This window comes from Ursus maritimus, unplaced genomic scaffold (genome assembly GCF_017311325.1).
Source record: "Ursus maritimus isolate PB19 unplaced genomic scaffold, ASM1731132v1 scaffold_1, whole genome shotgun sequence".
NCBI lineage: Eukaryota > Metazoa > Chordata > Mammalia > Carnivora > Ursidae > Ursus > Ursus maritimus.
In genome coordinates this window covers 8,736,677-8,758,357 of record NW_024423343.1, presented here as the reverse complement: position 1 = coordinate 8,758,357, position 21,681 = coordinate 8,736,677, and the positions used below count along the sequence as shown (strand labels likewise).

Below are 21,681 nucleotides of genomic sequence, written 5' to 3'. Positions count from 1 at the left end.
TGAAAGACCAGGAGAAAAGAAGACAAAGGAGGTACCCAAAACCAAACCGAAATCACTCCTTCTTTTCCAAGTCAGTATGTTTCTGTCACTCTTCCCACCAAGTTCTGCCTGAGGGACCACAGAGAAGCAAATTGTTTCAGAAATCCCAGTTTCACTTTACATCTTCATCAAAAACCAGAGAAATCAGAAAAAGCCTATTTGTTTAATGATATTTTCAAGGGCGTGGGTACAGAGGAGAAAAAACCCATCTTGGCCTCCTGCCCCCCCCCCTTTTAACGTCTTTGTAGTTTCCTGTTAATTTAATACCTGAACCTTTGCCATGTAAATAACACAGGTAAAGATAAACTGCACCGGCCCTGGACTCCGACCTTTGTTGAACACCCACCCCCTCTCTGATTCATCCTCTATCCCATCATTGGAAAGTTTGAAATTGTTACCTGGAAACTTAAAACCTGGAGAATAAATAGCTCAAGGCAGAGTGTGTTGGTTTTATTTATTATTATTATTATTTTATTTTAATAAGAGAGTGAGCACAAGCAGGGGGAGCTGCAGGCAGAGGGAGAAGCAGGCTCCTCACTGAGCAAGGAGCCCAATGCGGGACTCAATGCCTGGACCGTGGGATCATAACCTGAGCCGAAGGCAGACGCACTGAGCCACCCAGGTGTCCCAGGTGCTGGTTTTAGACAAGCCTTGTGAGACAGTCCAAAACTCAGAGCGGTTCTCTGACCGGCTGCTGTGTCTTCCCCTCTACCTCAAAGAGGTGACCTAGATGGGCTCAATTCCCTTTCCATTCACTTGGGAGGATTCCCAGCAGCTCTGTCACCTCTGCAGCTTGTATGTACCAGGCTGTGCTCTCCCGCCCCTGCCCTGCACCATTTACTCAGACAAGAGCGAGTTAAACAAGTGATTGAATCCCTCTTACTCTCGTTGGGCATGCCTGTATTTCTTTCTTTTCTTGTTGGAGGGCTTCCTCTAACGGTGTTTTTGAAGAGGGGCTTTATGTGAAACACCTTCTGATCCTTAAGTACCTGATAATTTAGCCAGAAATCAAAATCTAGGTTCAAAGTTCTTTCTCTGTAATATTTTAAAATATTATTCAACTATCCTCTTAAATCCAGTGTTACTGTTAAGAAATCTGAGTCAATCTGATTTTTGTTCCTTCTTCAGCCCTCTGCTATCCAGGTGCCTGGAATACAGATGTGATGACTGGTGCTTTCACTGCCAGTTTGGATTATGAAGATGAGATGGGGGAATAGTGATCTGGATTGAAACCTGAGGCCTCAAAGAACTGGTAATACTAGAGTACTCTGTCAGCCATGAACAGTCCACCTCCAGAATTTTACAAAAGGGAAAAATAAATATTCATCGTGTTTGGAGTCCGTTTATTACTAGCTGTTTTTTGGAGTCTGTATTATTGGTATCTGAAATGAATCTTAATTCATGTATTATGTAAATCTGCTTTGTCTTAAACTTTCCAGAATTCTGATTTATTTTCCCAGTGATCTATGTTCTCTGGGGTATCAGCTACCTTGGCTACCTTCAAAGAGGCTAAAGCCTAAATTCTACCTTGTGTCCTCCTGGGGAGCTCTAAGAAGGGGGAAAGGGTGGTGGGGACAGGGGAATTGCCTCTGGCATTACAGCGTAAATTGGGCTACCCCCAGGTGCCTCTGACCCCCCAAAACTTACCAGACACCTTTCTCAGGGAACTTCTGGGCACTCTCCCCTGACCACTAGTCTTCATGAGCTAGTTCATGGGGTTGGAATGCCCTGATCCAGGACGGGGCAAGAAGGGCCAGGACTTCTAGGGGCTGCCGGGTCCAGGCCTTCTATGTTTCTAACCCCAGCGTGATGTTACCGTTCCTGGCTAGTGCAACTATTTTCTGCCTCAGAGCACCATGGCAGTGATGGCGATAAGGCTGGAGCTGGGGGGCTGGGGGGCTGGGGGACTGGGGCTGCGGCTGGGCAATGATCTATCCAAGCCAACGTAGACAGAGAAACGTACATGTTCATTACAAGACACTCACTCAGCCTATCCCCTTCTATAGCACCCAGGCCTCATGTGTGAGGGGCTGCTGTTTACTTCCCAAACTCCATGACCTAACCACCTGCTGCTTCACTGGAGGTAGGATATGGGGGAGGGGGGCAGGTTCTCATGGTTTTTACATTCATTTCTTAATCCTCATCAAAGTCCCTCTTGCTTCTGTGGCATCTTCAGGACTGTACCCACAGGAAGGGACCAGCATCTCCAGTACGTGACCATTTTGTCAGCCACGCATTACTTTTCTCATAGCACCAATCACCAACTGAAGTTGTTATTTGTGTGTTTATTTGTTTGTCTCTCTGTCTCCCAGCGCTCCCTAGAACAACCCCTCCATGAAGGCAGGAATTTGGCGTGTTCCCAGCTGTCTCCTCAGCACTGGGCACAGTACAGGGCAGAAATGTTCAATAAATACAAGACGAGAGCTGGTGTTAGAACCCAACCCTGATTCTGGCACAGGGCTTCTTGCTCCAAATCTGGGGCTTTTCCCACCCAAGCCCCTGGATCTCTGCCCTGAGCAAAGACCATACACAGAAGGAAGAGGTTTATATTAACTAGACTCGCAACAAAGATACAGGGTCCTTACTCCAAACAGTGGCTAAATCACCTGCTGGATAACTAGACTTAGAGCAGTGCTGCTTGTACATCTCCAAGCCCCACTGCTTGCACACAGTAGGTGCTCAAAAAAGGTGTGTTTCTCCAGGAGGAGATATTTCAGCATAATTATAGGGGACAGGAGATAGGGTAACTGAAGAGCAGATTGGAGGTTATATGGAGAAGGAGAGAGCTGAGCATGAATGTGCTCTTGACCCAAAGGGGTCTTGGGTCTATACAGTGTAACAGAGCAGAAGTAAAGAGCTTTGACCAGCACTGCCCAATGCTGCACGCATGAATCACATGCAGCTATTTGCATTTAATTAACATTAAGTCAAATGCAAAATTCAGCTCCTCAGTTGCACTAGCCAGATTTCAAGTAATAATAGCCACACGTGGCTTGTGGCGGCTGCATTGGACAGTATAGATAATATAAAACATTGTCATCATCAAAGAATGATGATGACATCAGACGAAGCTGACCTAGACCCTTAGAATTAAAGGAAACGCATCTCTGCTTCTAACATGGCTTACTGACATCCTCTTGTCACCCCCTTTACCACCAGTTCCCCCCCCCCCCAGATCTGAGCACCATCAGTGCCCCACATCTGCCTTCCTAAGTTTTCTGCTCTACAGGGAGTAATGCTGTCTGTCTTCTTGGTTTTCACCCCACCCCCCCCAGTGCCCAGGGCACCACCCCGTGGGTAATAAGTATTTGTGGAAATAAGGAGCCCTCGATTAGCTTTTGTTAAATGCTGAAGGGCCAAAAGGTGAATTAAGTGATAGAAGTAAGAGAAGAAATCCCTGCTTCCCCTCTTTTCTCACCTCCCTAATCCTTCTCTGCATTCCCTTTTCTGGTACCCCCCACCAACACTCCAAAGCAGCACAGTTAGAGGCAGCCTCCCCTCGCAGAACTTCCGGTCCCCAAACTACACGGACTCCTCGGAAGTCTCTCTGGGTCTCAAACCGATCTAACCTGTTCGCATAATTTTCTCTCTTCCTTCACCTTTGGCTGCCCTGTACCTAGTAGGTGCTCAATAAGTGTTTGTGGAATGGATGGAGGAACCGGTGGGTGGATGGATGGATGGACGGACGGACGGACGGACGGATGGACGGCTCAGTGTCCCTGCGTCTGCCACAGAGCGCTTGGGGGTAAAGCCCCAGGCCCCCGCCCCACTGCCGGCTGAGGCGAGGAAAGCCCGGCCCGCGGGCCAAGAGTCGGGCGGCGCTTGGCCCTCGGGGGCGTGTCCTCCCGGGCCCCAGCGCCGGCGCCCCGAGAGGCGTGCGGCTGGCGCTGCAGGGCCTGGGAGGCCGCAGAGGACGCGCGGCGACGAGCATGGAGCGCGAGCTGGAGGAGCTGGCGGCGCGTCCCGCGCGCCCGGCAGAGCCGCCCTTCCAGGCGCTGGTGGAGGCGGCGGGCGGCCGCGGGCAGGTGCTGCTGGTGGGCGAGCTGTGCGAGCGCGAGCAGAGCCGCGCACTGCTGCGGGACTTCGCCCGGGCCGTGTTCCCGCCCGAGCAAGCCGCGGGCAAGCCGGGCGGCGCGGGGGCCGGGACGCCCGGGGCCGGGGCGCCGGGGGCGCAGAGGGCGCCCGGGACGGCGGGGGCGCGCGCCATCCGCTCGCCGCTCGTCTTCGTGCTGTGCCGCGCGTCCTCGCTGACCGCCCGGGAGCCGCGGCGCCGCTTGCGGGAGATGCTGCGGGACGTGCGCGGCCGCCGGCGGGCCGGGGCGGCTCTGGTCGGGGTGCTGGTGACCGAGGCCGGGCCCGAGGACACGGTGGCGCCGGGATTGCGGCTCCTGGAGGCGCTGCTGCGCGCAGTGTTCGGCCGCCAGGCGGGGGGCCCGGTGCAGGCGGCCGCCTACTGCCCCGGCCACCCGGCCTCCAGCCTGGCCGTCCAGGCGGCCGCCTGCAGAGCACTACAAGCCGCCGGGCCCGCGCGACCAGGTGAGGCTACGAGGCCCAGGAGGGAGTGGGCGGTGGACGGCTGGGGGGAGGCCCCCAAGTTGGAACTCTTCAGGCCAGCTTCCCTCCTGTGCACCACTGTAAACTGAGGCCCAGAGAGGGGAGGTACCTAGCACTAGGCTTTCCAGCTGGCGTGGAGCGGGCACTGGGCACGGGGTCCAGTCTGTTCCGGAAGGATCCAGAGAGGGTAAGAGACGCAGGGGCTTGGGAAAGCCAAGCAGACCAGCTCAAGGCAGGAAAGTTGGTGGAGAGAGGGTCGGCCTCGGAGAGGGGAGCTGGGGCGAGGGAGAGGAGGTGAGAAAGCTTCAGGAAGCCCAAGTTTCCAGGTGGGAAGGGGAACAGGACTGGGAGCAGGGGTGTGGTGGAGCCAGGAGCTTCTAGGACCCTGCGCAGCTAGGGACGCGTTGGTGGAGGATCAGCGTGGAAGCACCACGGGGTCATAGGAAGGGGGTAAGGAGTAGATGCCAAGACCCGGAGTGTGGGGAAAGGGGTGAGGGACTGAGGGCCCAGAATTTTCTAATCTTTCTTGGCTACCCACTCTGGTTGTGCACCCACTGCTGCGTTTCTCTCCACGTTCTCCGGAAGCGTGGGGAGGGAAGTGAGGGTCTTTCCCAGCCTGGGTTGGGAAAATGCCATCAGCAGAAGTGTCAGAATCTCTTGCACCCAGGAGGGAAGGTTTTACAAGAGCTTTTCAGGATTGAAATACTGACATTAAGTATAGCTGGGTCTGGCAAAGCTGACAGATGCAGGATTGTTCTTTGCACTCCAAGATCCCTTTCTGTCCCCACCTTCCCAGCACGTGCTGCCCTCCAAACCCTCCAGCCTTCCCTTCTTGCTGAAGAGTTAATGAAGGCAGAGACCGTGTTCTGTGTCCCTGGGCATTGGTGTGTTAACCAGAAACCGGGGTGCCAGGCTTGCAGGGGGGCCTTTTCCAGCAAGGAGACCTGGTACCTCTGATGTCACAAATGTCCCAGACCTACCAGCGAGCTTGGCCTGCTTAGGTGAAGGTGAAGGCCCAGCATCTCAGCCCTAGAACGTGCCCCAACCCCCACCCCCACCCGCACCAACTCCTTTCTGTTGAATCTGTGATCGCCAGCCAAATTTGAAACTCTATAACCAGTATCCTGAAAGACATGGGAAATGTTCTGAGGCGGATTGTGATTGTGATTGTTGATGCCAGTCCTTTCACGGATCCGGCCCCATGGGGGAAAGGAGGGAATTTACACAAACAGATTTTCTGCTGCTAATGAGCTGGTACCTAGAAAATTCTGAGTTCTTACTCTCTTAGCCCTCTCCCATTCTCCAGGAACAACTTTTAATTCCCAGAACCGAGTGTGCTCTGGACTCCTAAGTTTTTGTACACCTTGCAGTTGCCTCCAACGAAAACCTGTTTCTCCCACCCTCCTCTTCACCTGACCAATCCCATCTCTCATCATTTAGGACTGGATTTCCTCCTTCAGGAAGCCTTCCCTGACCCTCTCCACACCCACTCGTAAATTTGCAAGTGAAATCCCAGAACTCTTAACCACCGGGTTTTGTCACTTTCCCTTGTGAGTTTAACCACCATTATATCCCCATTTCCCAACACCTTGCCTGGCATGCAGAATCCTTGCCTCCTTTTAAATACCATCACTTAAGAAATCTTAACACTTTGCAAAGGAACCATTCTCTACCGCTTAAGCTTGTTTCTCTTTTATAAAAACATCCTGAACAACATGAAACCTTTCATTGATGACCGGGAGTCATGAGTGTAACTCACTGTCCAGTGGTTTCTTTGGGACTTTTGCAGTGGACAGCACCATGGATTGCTAGCACTAAGCAATCCTGTTGCTAAGATTTTGCTAGCAACTGTATCTGGCTTTTTAAAGTTTCCAATCTCTTTCCTCACTGCCTGATGACTATTCTTAGGCTTTTCGGTTGCCCAGTCTTGGCGGTGGCCTTTTACCTAGTTTCTGCTTAATCCAGTTGAGGATCCGAATCCTAATCCAATAAAGGATCCAGTCTTATTAGGAGTGGGTGCAAATGAAGAGTAAATAGGTCCCGAGTGACGGTTTATGAACAGGACATTCTGTGTTCCATTTGGCTGTATTCCAGGGAGTGGGGGCTCTCAGGCGCTGAGGTGGTATTATAATAAGGAAGCTAGACTCAACATGTAATTGTTTAAAGTAATTATCAAAAAAGATTAAATCTATGCCCATTAAGAAATAGTTTGAACTAAAACTCGGGAAATTTCTGCTCGCTCTTTGGGGCTATGTAATTGTTATTAGTTTCATGTCATTTTTGTCACTACAGCTCCCCCAACATAAGTACTTATATCACAGGGTTTTGTGAGGAGAAGTGACAAAATCTATAGCAATCTTTTGGGGGGGTCGATTTTTTAAAAACAAAAACACCCCACTTTGCAAATCAGAATCTTTGGGGTTTTTTCATCTTTTTTTAAAGATTTTATTTATTTATTTGAGAGAGAGAGCACAAGCGAGGAGAGGAGCAGAGGGAGAAGCAGACTCCCTGCCGAGTTGGGAGCTCGATGTGGGCCTCGATCCCAGGACCCTGAGACCATGACTGGAGCCGAAGGCAGATAGATGCCCAACCGGCTGAGCCACCCAGACACCCCCAGAATCTTTGTTTTTTAATCAAACAGTTGAAACTAGGGCAGTTGATAATTGAAGCTCTCGGTTTGCTGAACAGAAAATCTCTCAGTCCTGTCAAACATACTCACCTGCTGCGTCTGGGACTTTGTGTTCTTTCTAACAGCAGGACCCTGGGAGAGACCGGGCCTTCCAGCACTGCTGGCGTGCTTTTCCTGGGGTCCCTGGAGCCGAGGGAAGGATCCAGATGCCACCTCCCCCAGTGACCCAGCTCAGGGTGAGTGTGCTGCCTTCCTGCCTTCTGGACCCTGAGGGCCAGGTGCTTGGGATTATGGGGGTGATCCTGTGCACACAGGGACCTAAGGGATAGAGCTGACCAACATCCATGGAGCACTTGCTGTGTGCAGGGCACGGAGGTGAGTGATGGGAGGTGCTCCTGCCACTGGGCAACAGGCACACGGGCCCCCCAGTAAGGCCCTAGCGCCATGGGTCTGTCACTAGTGAATGCAGGTGGTGTGGGCAGGCCTGTAATGCAGTTGTCCGCCACATGCATCGTGGGGTGCTTGGAGCCGATGCATTCCGTCTTCCCCTGAGGATCCAGGGAGCATCAGGAACCCATGACATTGGAGCTAGGGGTTAGAGATTGTCCTAGGCAGAAACGGGAAGACTTGGAGTGGAAGCAGTATGAACGCAGGCCCGAAGGCATGATGTCAAGCTCAGAAAAGAAGCCCCTGTCAGGAGTGCCGGGGGTGAGGAACAGGAGACCAGGAGGGCTGAGGCCAAGGAGGAGAGTTGGGACCAAAGCAGGACGCTGGACCCAAGCCTCCCACGAATAGTGAGCTGCTGGCCATTTCTGAGCAGGGGTGTCCAGATTAGGGGCATTTTGGAGAGGTGACAAGGCTGTGGGGCAGGGAGAGACTAGAGGCAGAGCCAGTTAGGAGGGGACTGTCGAGTCCCAGGAGGGACAATGAGCAGCCTGGACCCAATGCTGGCAGTTTGGGAATGGAGAGGAAGGAACTCAGCCGGAAGCCTGTTCTAGGGTAGGGTCCTCAGGCCCCTAAAGGGAGAAAGGGGTAAAGACAGTTCTTCGAAGTCCACAGGAGCACCCAGTGGGCATTGAGGCTGTTGTGAGAGAGCTAGAAAGTGCTGGGGAAGTAAGTTGTAACCAGCTCAGTGTATGTGACCCACACCCCCAACGCGTACTGAGCAGCCCAGCCCTGTTACAGAAGCAACGGGCAGTGTTTTAACACAAACTTTTCTTGTGTCCCTTATGTTTAAAAAAAAATCATTAGGCAAGGTATCAGCCTTCCCTTGGCACGTACAAGTTACCGCAAACTCAGTGCCTTAAAACAACACCCATTAATTCTTCACGATTTCCATGGGTCAGGAGTCTGGGCAGGGCCTCACAAAGCCGCAGCAGAGTGTCAGCCGGGCTGCATTCCTTTCTGGAGCCTGAGTCCTTCACGTCACGTGGCTGTGGGCAGAATTCACGTCTTTGCTGCCTTCTTGGTGGACGTCAGCTGGGGCTGTTCTCAGCTCTGACAGCCGTCCCTCTACACGTCTCCCAGCACAGCAGCTGCTTCTTCAAGTAGCAGGAGACTTTCTGGTCTCTGATAATGTCACTCCATCACAGGAGGAATTCGCCCTGTTGTCATACATGGTACCCGCATCAAGGGAGTGACTATCCCATCATAGTCACAGATCCCACCCGCACTGAAAGGGGATGATTACCCTGGGTGAGTACGCCGAGGGGTGGGAATCTCGAGGGTCAACTTAGAATTCTGCCTATCACAGGTGAAAGCTCAACGAATTTGAAAAAGGAAAGCAAGTAGGAAAATCATTTGCTTAATTCCATCACTCAAAAGTAACTATCGTCTGTATTTTAGCACAGACCATTCTGTCCATCTGTCTGCCTGCCTATCTGTATATCTCCTTGAGCTATTTAAATTGTAATAAATACGCTTCTATCTGGTACGTGAATCACGTGCCAGATGCATGACATGTTTAAGGCATTCCACTGCAAAAATGTTAACTTCAGCCTCTCCGTCATCATTTTGGATATTTCTGGAAACCAAAGGGAAAAAACAATAAAGCAAAGGAATCATAAACATTTTTAAATAAATCTTGGATAACTCCCCTTTCTGTAGCATATAACAATTTTTTTAAAGTTTTATTTATTTAATCTCTACACCCCACGGCAGGGCTCAAACTCACGACCCTGAGATCAAGAGTTGCAGGCTTGGGACGCCTGGGTGCCTCAGTCAGGTTAAGCATCTGCCTTCGGCTCAGGTCAGGATCCCAGGGTCCTGCGATCAAGTCCAGCATGGAACTCCTTGCTGAGCAGGGAGCCTGCTTCCCCCTCTGCCTGCTGCTCCCTCTGCTTGTGCTCTCTCTCTCTCTGACAAATAAATAAATAAAATCTTAAAAAAAAAAAAAAAGGGTTGCATGCTCTTCAGACTGAGCCAGCCAGGCATCCCTGTTCAGCATATAACAAATTATTTAATCTCAAGTAGAAGCAAATGTATTAAAATGAAAATTGCATTCAGGGACTATGCCTATGCATTTTAACATACACAATAAAATGGGATTAGACAGACAGACAGACTGTTTTGGTATCTGCTTCCTTCACAATAACATATTGTGAGTGTGCAATATTCCCTGGCAGCAATTACATATCAATAACGTCTTCTCTCTTTTGGGGGAATGGTGGGTAATTGTAGATTCACACGCGGTTGTAAGAAATCGTACAAAGAGATGCTGTGTGTACTTGGCCCAGTTTCCCCCACTGGTAGCATCTTACAGAACTATAGAATAATACCGCGACTGGGATATTGACGTTGAAACCATCCACAGATCTTATTAAGATTCCCCCAGTTTTACTCGTATTTGTTTGTGTGTGTGTTTAGTTCTATGGAATTTTATGCATCTTTTAAAAAAGATTTTATTTATTTGGGAAAGAGACTGCATGGGGGGGGGGGCTAGGAGCAGAGGGAGAGGGAGAAGGAGACTCCCTGCTGAGCAGGGACTATGCATCACTTTTAATGCCCGAATCCCATCACGTGGCTGAGCCCATCACGTGGCTGAGCCGTGGTTAACTCAGCCGGTCCCTTCTCTGGACGTCGCACAGGTTAGGATGCTTTCAGCTGCAGGTAGAGAAACCACGCCTCAAGCAGGCATAGCAGCAAGGGCACTCAGTATCTCACGTGAAAGACAGTCTAGAGGTAGAGTCAGCTTCCGAGCTGATTGGTTCCTGGGGCCCAGTGACCCCATTGAGGACTCCTTCTCTCCGTGTCGCTTCATCCTTGGGCTGGTAGCAAGACGGAAGTTCCACTAATTATTCCTAATTATTTCCTTAGGATAAAATCCTAGAAGTGGAATTGCTGGGTCAAAGGGTATGTACATTTTTAAGGTTCTCCATATGTATTTTACTGTGGTTTTTAAGTAGGTATTTACTGGGGCCAACTTCCTCCCTTTCATTCCTAGCGTGCTCATTCCAGAACTTGACCTTCTGATCAGCGATTCCTTCTCTTGTGTTCCAGATCACCTCCAGGACCCTGAGGAGGGGTTGGCACTGACTGCCGTATGTCCCAACGGAGACTGCGAGGACCCCGGGAAGGGGCCGAGAGCCTGTGATGGACTTGTCCATACTCCTGCTGACCCCGCTGGAGACTCGAGATGAAGGCTGGACCGCTGGGCCACCCGCGCTCTAACCTGCACACCGGGGACTGGCTCCTTCTCACTGAGCCCCTTGCCTCCATGTTGACCTTGGAATGGTGGTAACTACAAAGGCCCCGCCTGTCAGAGGGCTGCTGCATCGAACCAGCTAGGAAAACTTATTTTCCTGGAACCTGCCCCCCACCTCACATTTGCTCACAGTGAGGTTAGTTGGTCTTTCTGTAGCTCAGTTTTTCTATGCCATTGGGACAGTTGGCTGTCGACTTTGAGGCTCTGTGGTGCTGTGGCAGCCCATGGTGTGTTTGCGTGAACATCCGTCATTTCAAGTGCAACTGGAAAGAACTCTGGACAGAAGTCATCAGATCGGGGAGGGATGGGTGGCCTTGGACATGTCATTGAACCTTTGGAGCTTCTGCTTCTCCAACACATGAGGAGGCTATGAGCCCAGGGGCTCTCAACCAAGAGCCAGGCTGCCGTCCAGGCAGCACTGGAAGCTTGTCTGTGTGTGAGTGTGAGAGTGTGTGTGTGTGTGTGTGTGTGATTGTGTGTGCGTGTTGTGGGGGAGTTACTGTGACTATGAGGTGCCCCTGGCACCTAGTGGGCTTCTTACAACATACGGGAAATCTCCAACAGCAAAGACTTGTTCCACCCAAATTGCCCATCGTGACTCCTTCAAGAAACTGGAGGAGCCAATCCCTTCTCCCTGTGAAATTCTAGGAAGAGTCCCCCCCGAGCAGAGAGGGCTGGGCTTCCCGAGACCTTGGCTCCCAGAGCAAGCCAGAATAAAGACTGCACTACTGCCCTGGGGGCCTATTGGGTCAGAGCCAAGAAAGCCCCCTGCTTTGCTTGCCCCCTTTCTTCCTCATGTTGACACTGACTTCCTGTGCCAAATCCTTTGAGAATACGGATGCTGGGAACTGCCCACGTCACCAAACAAGAAAGGTAGGAGTATGGATTACAAGGACATGGGACTTTCTCTCCATCTCAGGCCCTTGTCCAAGGTCAAAGCAGACCCAGCCCAGAGGTGCCAAGTTCCTGGACCCTTTTCTCTGTTTTTGAGTCAAGGTTGATGATGATATTCCCTTAAAAGCCAGGAAAGCCATCTGTTCACTCGTAGAAGGCACTCTGCATTACCTCCCTTGCCTTCCTCACCTGCCCCTGGAGAAATGCTGTCTTTGGAATGGCAATAGCAGCTCCTGATTTTCCCTGGTAGGAAGCACTATCTAAGGGAAGTAGCTAAATTCATTCATTCGTGCACGCTTGGCTCGGCAGACGTGCAGCTGGGCTACTCTCTGCCCAGGGTTCCACAAGGTGCCGCGTACCTTCCAGTAGTTACTTTGGCTTTCATCTGTAGTACCAAAATGTGGAATTGGAAACCTGTGGCTGAGGGGCTGTGTGATATCAAGGAGGGTCCCCCCTGGCTCTATGCTTCAATGGATTCTTCATAATCAGCAGCCTAATTCCATCCCTTCTCTGCCTTGTGGGGATAGCGTGAGGGCAAGCAGGGTGACATCTTATTTGGGGCTGGTTGCTGCGGGTGTCATTTTAATAATGCAAAGCTGTCTCACCAATGGGTAGACCCAGCTGACCTCCTTCTACACAAGAATGAACTAAATGAATTACCTTTGATTTTGTTTTAAAATGGGAAAACTGGTATTTTCAAAGCTGCTGTATTTTTCTATTTCTCTGTTAATTTCTTTGTAATAATTGGGTCAGAGTTTTATTATTTGGTTGGGGGAGGGAGCTTTTATTAAGGTAGGAAATTATCTAAGGCAGAAGTTACAAGGCACTGCCTCTGCTGTGCTTAAAAACCTGGATTTGTTGCCAATATTTGAAACTTGAGAGATTACACATAAAAAAGCTAGTTTTCTGGGTGGCCCCCCCCCCCCCCCCCCCCATTGGAGCCCTCCTCCCACCCATCTAATCCACCTCTCTACTTCACTCATGCATGCCACCTGCCTCGTCCCGGTGGACATTCGAGTTTGCAAGCCTGTGGGGGTAAAGAGGGGTTTACATATAACTTTTTCATTATTTTCAGTATCTCTGGTGACTAGTTGAAGAGAGGTCTTTCCTGAGATTTGTGTTCTGCTTCCCAGCCAGGAAACCTGGGACTGAGATCCTTTGGGACCCAGGTTGGCTTTCTCGACACACGGCTACATACGATCTTTTTAGGAATAATCTAGTTGGTATTTTCTAGCAGACTGAAGAGTTAGGTGCTGGAAGGGATGACCTTGGTGGTAGGTCTCTTGCCCAAGGACTCTCAGAAGGCATGAAGATTGCGGTGGGCCTGTCTGGGGATAGATGCCCCGAATTAGGTCAGTGGTACAGGAAGCCGTTGGCGAGGGTCTCGTCAAGTCACAGTCTGGGCTGGTGGGTATTAATCCTTCTAATGTGGCAGTAGTTGTGCTATTTCTGACTTGAATCAATAATTCCTTATATCTAATAAAACCAAACAGTACCTCATTGCTGCCTAATCAAAACCAGAACGGATCTTCCCCTTTATTCTCAGAAAGTGTTCCTCTCATGAGCCCTTGGCAGCAGGGCACCTGGGCAAAAGGTGAAAGACTTCCAGACCTGCCCTGGGTGACATCTCCACAACCCTATCGGCTGAAATTGGAAAAAATGCAGCTGGAAAGTAAATGTTTGAAAAGAGATTTTTCCAAAGATAGCGTTTAGCTTGGTGTTGAATAGGATGTGTGTGTTTGTGTGCACATATGAGCATGTTTAATGAGACCAAAATGGCCTTGCCTAAGTCTCAGAGAGCCCTTTATAATATTGCTGTCATGGTTTCTCTCCTTGCAAAGTATTTGACGCCAAGACTTACCACGCAAGAGGAGTCCTTTGGTCGTCAAACCAAGAATAGAGCAAACCTGCAAAGGGGCCAAGGGCCGAGGCCCCCGAACCAGTGTGCTCTCAACAAGCCCCTCTTAGCCCAGGCAGAGAACCCAGGACCCAAGCTCACTGGAAAAGGCGATGACAGCCGTGTTAACCTGATAGTCTACACTTCAAAGTGTAGCAGCACCACGCTGCGGGGCTGGTTCCCCGTGGTCGCGAGGCCTGCACTTTGTCCTGTTTGGATGGCAAACATAACCAACACGGTGGAGAGAGAGCCTTTTGTTTTGTACCCAAGGGCTGCACAACCCCCTTCTGACCTGGTTTTGTGCGTTAGTGGATCGAGGATTGAGACAGCGGTCGCTTGTGTAATCTTAGAGTTCAAAGGTGCAAGGCAGAGTGGATGACCAGGGTTCTGCATGAATTCTTCAGATGCCTTTGGCCCCTGAGCCAGAGCCCTCAGGTTGCATTATACTTGGGATTGCCTAACTGGGAGCAGAAACAGAGGCTACCCACTGGGCCATGCCATGGTTCACAGAGATTCCAAAGGGACCAGGGTGTGGAATTGCTCACGCCCAAAGTTGGCCTGGGCACTAGGGCCACTGTGGGTCCAGGGCTTTGGCAAGGGCAAGAGCCCTGTCTGGCTTCCTCCCTGAGCTCTCTGAGCTCCCTGGCCAGGTCTCCTGATGCAAGGGCAGACCCACACCTAACTGGTGAAATTCAAGTTCAGATTAAGACTAAGTCTTAAGTCTGGCTTGTTGTCCTGTTCTGCAATTATTCGGAGTAGTTAGGCGCTTAGTGCTTGTGACCAAGCCCTCATTTTGAGTCCTGGTTACAAACACTGGGTCTCTTGTCTTGCTGCCCTGCATTTCTTCTTTCCTTCACTGGTTAATGAGGGCTTCTCAGATCATTACCCCAACTCTAGACTACCCTAGCCACCTGCCATCCCAGGGATATTGCCCGCTCCAGAACCCCTAGCTGCCAGGGCAGCCACTCAGAGCCCCTTGATCCCTGGCAGGACAGGGTCTCACCTTTAGCCTCTGCTCCTCCATCTGGTCTGGTCGGGCACATGCTAGCACCAAAGAGCAGGGCCAGGCCTGAATGGGAGGTCAGATGAAACAAGACCTCTGGGTAGGTCTAGACCAGCCCTGCCTAGGAGAAATCTTAACACCAGACACATAAGTAGGTTTAGATTTTCTAGTAGCCACATTAGGGGAAAAAATTAAACAAATGGAACTAATTTTAATAATATATTTTATTTAGCCCAGTATGTCCAAAATAGTATTATTTCAACTTAAATATAAAACATTTGTAATGAGACGTTTTTCATCTTTGAAATCCTGTGAGACTTTTACACTAACAGCTTGATTTAGACACTAAATTTTTATCCAAAATACTTGATCTGTATTTAGATTTCATGAAATTCATAGTTGAAAAAAGAGATTCACGTCTCAAATTGCTCCACATGTACTTAAAAGTTTCCCAATAACTAAATTGGTGTTAGTCTTTAAATTTTAATGAAATAAAATAAAATTTAATTTAAAAATCAGTTCCAGGATTTGCAATAGCTGCATTTCCAGTGCTCAGTATCACCTGTTGCTAGGGGCTACCTGATGTGAATCAAGAGTCTAGAACACTGGAAACGGGAGTTCGCTGTGGCTCTTCCCACCCCACCCCGCAGACCCTCAGCAAGGGAACGGCAGTGGCTTCCAGCATCAGCTTGCCCGCTTTCCGTTTGCCCAGGATGGGAGCCCTCCTAGACACAGTCCTTAGGGAGAAGAGTCCAGCATCTCAGATGGCTTTGCGGGTCTTTTTGTGCTTCAGTTCACCTAGGGCGATTCTGGCTCCATCCAGGCCTTTCCCTTCCACCAAGCGCCCACCCACCGGAGGCCCGTGTCACCCGCTGCGCTTGCGGTTCCGCTCCCATTCACAAATGCTTTCACTCGAATAGCATGTGCCATGCGTGCTGTACGTGAAGCATCCACCAGCCTCGGGGCCAGGCCCTGTGACATAAGATCTGAGGTTTCTGCTTTATGCCAAATCCTGACTAGAGCACCTCCCCTCACTAGTGGCCCTACCAAGCAGGAGGGCCGGTCCCCTCTGCGCCCGGCTTTGGTGACCGCACGACCACAGCGCCGCTAAGTGGCAAAGCCGGGATTTGATCCCGTGGTTCCCGGCTCCGACGACGCCTGCCCTTATCAACTCAGAACCCTGCAGCTCCAAAAGCAGTCAAGCCCGGTTCTTGGCAGGAGCGGGCTCTCCTAGGACCCCAGGATTCAAATGCCAGGAGGCTGGGCATGGGGGGGTGATGGGAGAAACGGGTAGGGAGTCGGGGGGGAGATGTGGGTGGTCACAGGGCGCTCGCCCCTTGCGGAGTTCTCCGCCTTCTGAGGAGCACTGTGGCCACTAGAGGGCGCCGCGAGGGGCGGGGAGGTGCTCCGGGCAGAGCTAAGCCCTGAGCCCCGAGCCCTATTTAAGGTGGGGGGCACACTCGCAAAGAGAGAGCCGGCTCTGGTTTCCTCCCTTCACCTTGACAGACGCCCCGGCCCGGCCAATACCTGTGTGTGCCCACAGATGACCTTGTTTGGACTTTGAGAATTTTTGCGTCACTCCTAAATTTGGAGGCTGGTAGTTGTTTATGAACAGAGCACTGGGGAGGAATTCTTTCTGTGATTTTGGTATGTCCTCAATCTTCTTTGAAGATAAATAGATCTCATTATAAAATCTGGGAGAGGGAAAGGGTTTCAGAGACATAGGTGTGAGTTGCAGCATTGTGCCAATAACTGGCCCTGCATTCATCCATTCATGCAACAAACATTTATTAAGCACCTACTGTGTGCCTAACATTATGCCAATTACTATAGGGGATACTGAGATGAATAAGATGTGGCTCTTGCCCTTGAGAAGTTCCTAGTTCAGCTGGGACCTGGACAAGGAGACAGGACAATAGCTGTCTGGAGTAAAGGCTGTAAGGGGCACATAGTGGGGTGGTCAAGAAAGGCCTACCCGGAGGAGGACCTGCTTGGTAGCTGGAGGGAGAGGGAGAGGAAGACAGAGAGAAGAGCAAATACCAAGGTCAGAGACGAGGTACGTGCTGCATGACCACTCTGGGAGCCGCAGTGGTTCCAGATGGCTGGAACGTGGCATGCCAGGACAGAGGGTTGGGACGTAAGGATTGAGGATAAGCAGGGTTGGGTGAACATCTTGGAGGAGAGAGTCCTTGTCTTCCTTGTTTTTGATTGTGTTTCTCGTTGGCTGTGAAGGACGGACTGGAGAATCCTGAGATGGTGAGCAGAAAGTCAAAGTTGTTGGAAGCTGTTGCAGCCAGGAAAGAAGAGGGGGAGCCGAGACTGCTGGGAAATGGGAACTGGGCTGATGCGGCAGACATTAGGTACAGACGAGGTGAGTGGAAGTGAATAGTCAAGTGTCCCCGGGCCCTGCTTCAGTAGCTGTTGGGTGCCCTTCACCACACCCAGATCAAGGCAGTAGACAAGCATGGAGCTTTGAGGTTGTTGAGTTAAGGTGTATCAAGCAGAGATGTATGGTAAGCATTTGAACCTGGTGCTCCAGAGAGAGGATGGGGCTGCAGGATACATTTTAGGAGCCACCATTTTGTCCATAGCAATGGGAGGCATTGATCTCTCACAGGGAGAATGGGGAGTGAGACAAAGGCTTTGGACAGAAACTCAGAAGAACAAAACATAAGAATAGAGCCCAGGATGAGGGCTGAGGGTTTCAAGGAGCAGAGGCAGTGGTCAGAGTTGAGTTTTGAAGAGATCACTGTGACTAAACAGTACTCAGTTAAATGGAGAGGAGGAAACCTCAGGCCTGGAACAGCCATCCAAGTGGAAGAGCAGAATCCACAAGAAGAGAGGGGCCCCTCACAGGGTTCCCATGGGGCTTTGTGGAAGTTAAAAGCACAGTATCCAAGCCAGAGACATGATCATTCTCTCATAGAGAATGTCTTCCCTCTGAAGAGCAGACATGGCAATGGGCCTTCTCTTGTTTTAAAACATTTTGAATTAATTCCCAACACTTATTTATTTATTTATTTATTTATTTATTTATTTATTTTAGAGAGAGATTGAGAGTGCATGCAGGGGGGAGGAAGAGAGAGAATCTTAAGCAGGCTCCACACCTAGTGCAGAGCCTGAAGCAGGGCTCGATCCCATGACCCGAGATCATGACCTGAGCCGAAATCAAGAGTCGGATGCTTAACTGACTGAGCCACCCAGGCGCCCCCCCAACATTTTTTTTTATTGAGATATAATTGATACATAACATTGTGTTAGTTTTAGGTGTACAACATAGTGACTTGGTATATCTATATATTGGAAGATGATTACCACAGTACATTTGGTTAACATCCATCACTGCATCACTACAATTTTTTTTTCTTGTGATTAGAACTTTTAAGATTTGGGGCACCTGGGTGGGTAAGGAGCAGACTCTTGATTACAGCTCAGGTCACGATCTTGGGGTCATGGGATGAAGCCCCATATCTTGCCAGGTCTGCTCTCAGTGGGGAGTCTGCTCGAGATTCTCTCTCTCTCTCTTCCTCTGCCCCTCCCCCAACCCCCTCATGCGCTCTTTTTCTCTCTCTAAAACAAATATATAAATCTTTTTAAAAAGAACTTTTGGGGCATCTGGGTGGCTCAGTCACTTAAGCGTCTGCCTTCAGCTCAGGTCATGGTTCCAGGGTCCTGGGATCAAGCCCCGTGTTGGTCTCAGCAGGGAGCCTGCTTCTCCCTCTCCCTCTGCAGCTCCTCCTGCTTATGCTCTCTCTCTCTCTGCGTCAAATAAATAAAATACTTTTTTAAAAAAAAGAACTTTTAAGACATTCTCTCTTAGCAACATTCTGATATATGCATTACGATATTATTAACTGTAATCACCATGCTGTACATTACATTCTCAGGACTTTTTTATTTTTAATTGGAGCATAGTTGACACACAATTATACATTAGCCTCAGATGAACAGAACTATTTATCTTATAACTGCATTTATACTTTTTGAAGTTTATACTTTTGACCACCTTCATCCACTTCACCCAAGTTAACCACCATTTAAAATTCAGAAGATTTCACATAAAATTCTGATTTCTAGCTTTTCTTTGAAAAATCATAAGACTTCACAACAGTAGTCCTACTTTTTTTTTTTTTTTTTTCAAGAGAGAATCTCAACCAGGCGGGGCTCGGTCTCATAACCCTGACATCATGACCTGAGCCAAAATCAAGAGACAGATGCGTAATTGACTGAGCCACCCAGGTGCCCCGGTAGTCCTACAGTTCTGCACAGCAACACTGCAGGAGAGGAGTTTCCACTGCCCTCTTTCAGTGGGGCACTCATTCTTCATTTTGGCACTGTCACCACCACCCCCTCCTGCCTCCCTGACACTTAGTTGTCACTCACCATCCTGCTGATCTAGTATTTCCTTACCCTCTGCCTGCTCCACTCATTTCCATCACCTGTTATGTGTGAGTCCTCTAGAAGTTTCGGGCATAAAAGTGTCTTCATATGAGGGATTGGCCAAATTGCCTCTGTAAAATGATACTCCCAGATATCTGTTTAATTTCGTGCACACCTCCCAGAGCAGTGCCTTTCAATTTGAGCTACAGTTCTTCAGAAGTGTTTAATAATTATATTTGATATATTTTAACCACCTTAGCTTTAGAATACTAATTTTAAAAAAATTCACACATACACTCCAATGTGTTATCAACAAAATTTTAATTCAACCACAAAATATTGCTTCCACCAGTAGGTAACATTGTTTTCCCAGGGTCTCAGAAATAATCTTATTTTTTTTTCAGAAATAATCTTTAGTAATTGCTATCCAATCGATGAGTAGCTTGATGGCGCAAGGCTAGTGGCTTAAAAACGCCACCATCTGTCTCTAATCTTTGTCAAGACTTTCTCAATACTGACTATTGAAGTAAATTGGCTATTGAAGCTGGTATAGCACTGCAAATGGCCATCACAGCTGTCATTTCAAATTAGATGTATCAAAACCCAAGAGGGGTGGCTGGGTGTCTCAGTTGGTTGGACATTTGCCTTCAGCTCAGGTCACAATCTGGGCTCCTGGGATCCAACCCTACGGAGGGCTCCCGGCTCAGCAGGGAACTTGCTTCTCCCTCTCCTTGTACCCTTACCTCCCACTCGCGCTCACTCTCTCTAGTGCTATTTCTCTCTCTCAAATAAAATAAAATAAAATAAAATAAAATAAAATAAAATAAAATAAAATAAAATCTTTAGGTAAAAAAAAAAGAAAAAGAAAAACCAAGAAGCTGTTGCTATGGGGGGAAAGAAGAACTAGACAAGTGAAAGGCAAGAATGAGAAGCTCTTTTTTTCCTATGGAACACTTTCACTGTATATAATTTTTTTGAAGATTTTGTTTATTTATTTATTTATTTATTTGAGAGAGAGCGCACAAGTTGGGGAGAGAAGCAGAGGGAGAGGGAGAAGGAGAAGCCGACTCCCCGCTGAGCACGGAGTCCCAGGACTCTGGGATCATGATCTGAGCCGCAGACGTTTAACCGACTGAGCCACGTAGGCGCCCCTCAGTGTCTTTTTACACTTCTTTTAAGCGACATACAGTATTAACTATTCCAAATGTAGAACAAAAATTCTCATTGTTCAATTTTATTATAAACCAGTGATTACTTAGGGTTCACTATGATAATAAAGCATTTCTGTGAGGATTTCTTTTGAAGATGGGTTCTGCTGTTTTAAAAACTTGAAACTCGTATTTCTAAGAAAACTCTCTGCCTTACTCCTCCCCCCCAAGGTATTTGGCTGGCGGGCGGGCGGGCGGGGAATGGTACAGAGAGACCGCCCAAGCAGCAGGTGGCGCTGCGACCACCACGAGCACCTGCCCGCAAAACCTGTCTCTGAGCAATGGCGGGTGATAATGGGGTCCTCCCTCTGGGGGTGGCTATTTTGAAGCCTGGTCGCAGGTGCCCAGGAGTGTCCGCGCCGCAGCGGGAGAGCAGAACGTCGAGGAGGGTCAGAGGAAACATGGAGCTCTCCGTGCACCCTTTTGCGAGGGCCGAGGAGGCGGTGGCGGCGCAGAAAACCGCAGGCCGCGGACAGAATTCGCGGCGAGCGGCAGGCGGGGCGGCGGGCAGCCCCGGGGCGGGCGGGGTCCTGGAAGAGAAGCGAGCCGGTGGCCTGAGGAGGCTACTGACTGAGCACCGCACCGGGGGAGCGAGGAGGCGCGGCGGAGCGGACAGGCCCGGAGCTGACAGATACACGGCGCGGCCGGGACGGCGAGCGAGCGGGCGGGCGCGTGCGGGACGCAGCCATGATCACTTCAGCTGGTGAGTGCGACCGGTGCCGGCCCCGAAAGGGAGGAGCCGCCACGCCGGCTTTTAGCTGAGTCAGGGCCGGTGACTGGGCACCTCCCGGCGGAGCGCCGGCCTGCGCGGCCCCTCGCTGCCCACGGCCCACCCCCGGCCCGGGGGCTGGCACTCTGGTCCGGCCTCTCTGAGGGCCCGGCGACGACCTTCGGCTCGGGGGAATCGCGCGGGGTGGGCCGCCTGGGCATCTCTCCCCAGTCACACCCCCGCGCCCGGACCCGAGGGGCTTTTGGGGCCCTTCTCCGAACCCCGGGGAGGGGCTTCCTCAATTCTGTCCCTCCCGAAGTTGGCCCTGTGGGGCCGTCTGATCCCAGCGCTTCTTCACAGATGGTTAGGATGGGATGGCCCCCTGTGCGGTCGGCCGGTAAGGCAGCCTGACTACTACATAAGTGCTCAGGACCTGGTCCTAGCTCCATTCTCCTTGGAGTCAGATCTGAAATTACATTTGAGGCGGGTTGTTTCTAGGGCTATTCTAAGAGTATTCAGCTCAAGCGCCCAGAGAACTTTTGTGTTCGGTGAGGACAGCGCCCAGAGACTGCATTATACTGATAATCTATCTATGGTTTGGAAGGCTAGGTGTTCAGTAAATAGTCTGCATTGAAGAAAGAATTCATGGGTGTGCGGAGCAGGTT

At 50.2% G+C, this 21,681-nt stretch overlaps 2 protein-coding genes across 2 annotated transcripts in view; both read left to right on the top strand.

Moving 5' to 3' along the window:
• The first annotated feature begins 3,968 nt into the window (after positions 1 to 3,968).
• Positions 3,969 to 12,727, top strand: CUNH2orf72 (chromosome unknown C2orf72 homolog). The gene is made up of 4 exons (XM_040639173.1): positions 3,969 to 4,575; positions 4,756 to 4,758; positions 7,348 to 7,458; positions 10,721 to 12,727. Exons 1-4 carry the CDS (start codon positions 3,969 to 3,971, stop codon positions 10,858 to 10,860), a joined length of 861 nt encoding a protein of 286 aa, XP_040495107.1. The 3' UTR covers positions 10,861 to 12,727.
• An 8,129-nt stretch (positions 12,728 to 20,856) lies between these two features.
• PSMD1 (proteasome 26S subunit, non-ATPase 1) overlaps positions 20,857 to 21,681 on the top strand; it is a 92,199-nt gene continuing 91,374 nt past the window's right edge. Inside the window, exon 1 of the mRNA XM_040639157.1 lies at positions 20,857 to 21,010. Within this exon, the coding sequence (XP_040495091.1) occupies positions 20,995 to 21,010 (16 nt within the window). The 5' untranslated portion in view covers positions 20,857 to 20,994. The remainder of the gene's footprint in view (positions 21,011 to 21,681) is intronic.

What these genes read in the sequence shown, in the direction of transcription:
- CUNH2orf72 (XM_040639173.1), top strand. Translation starts at nt 3,969, where the DNA reads ATGGAGCGCGAGCTGGAGGAGCTGGCGGCGCGTCCCGCGCGCCCGGCA. An exon ending in CCCCAGTGACCCAGCTCAGG is followed by an intron (nt 7,459 to 10,720) that starts GTGAGTGTGCTG and finishes CTTGTGTTCCAG; the next exon opens with ATCACCTCCAGGACCCTGAG.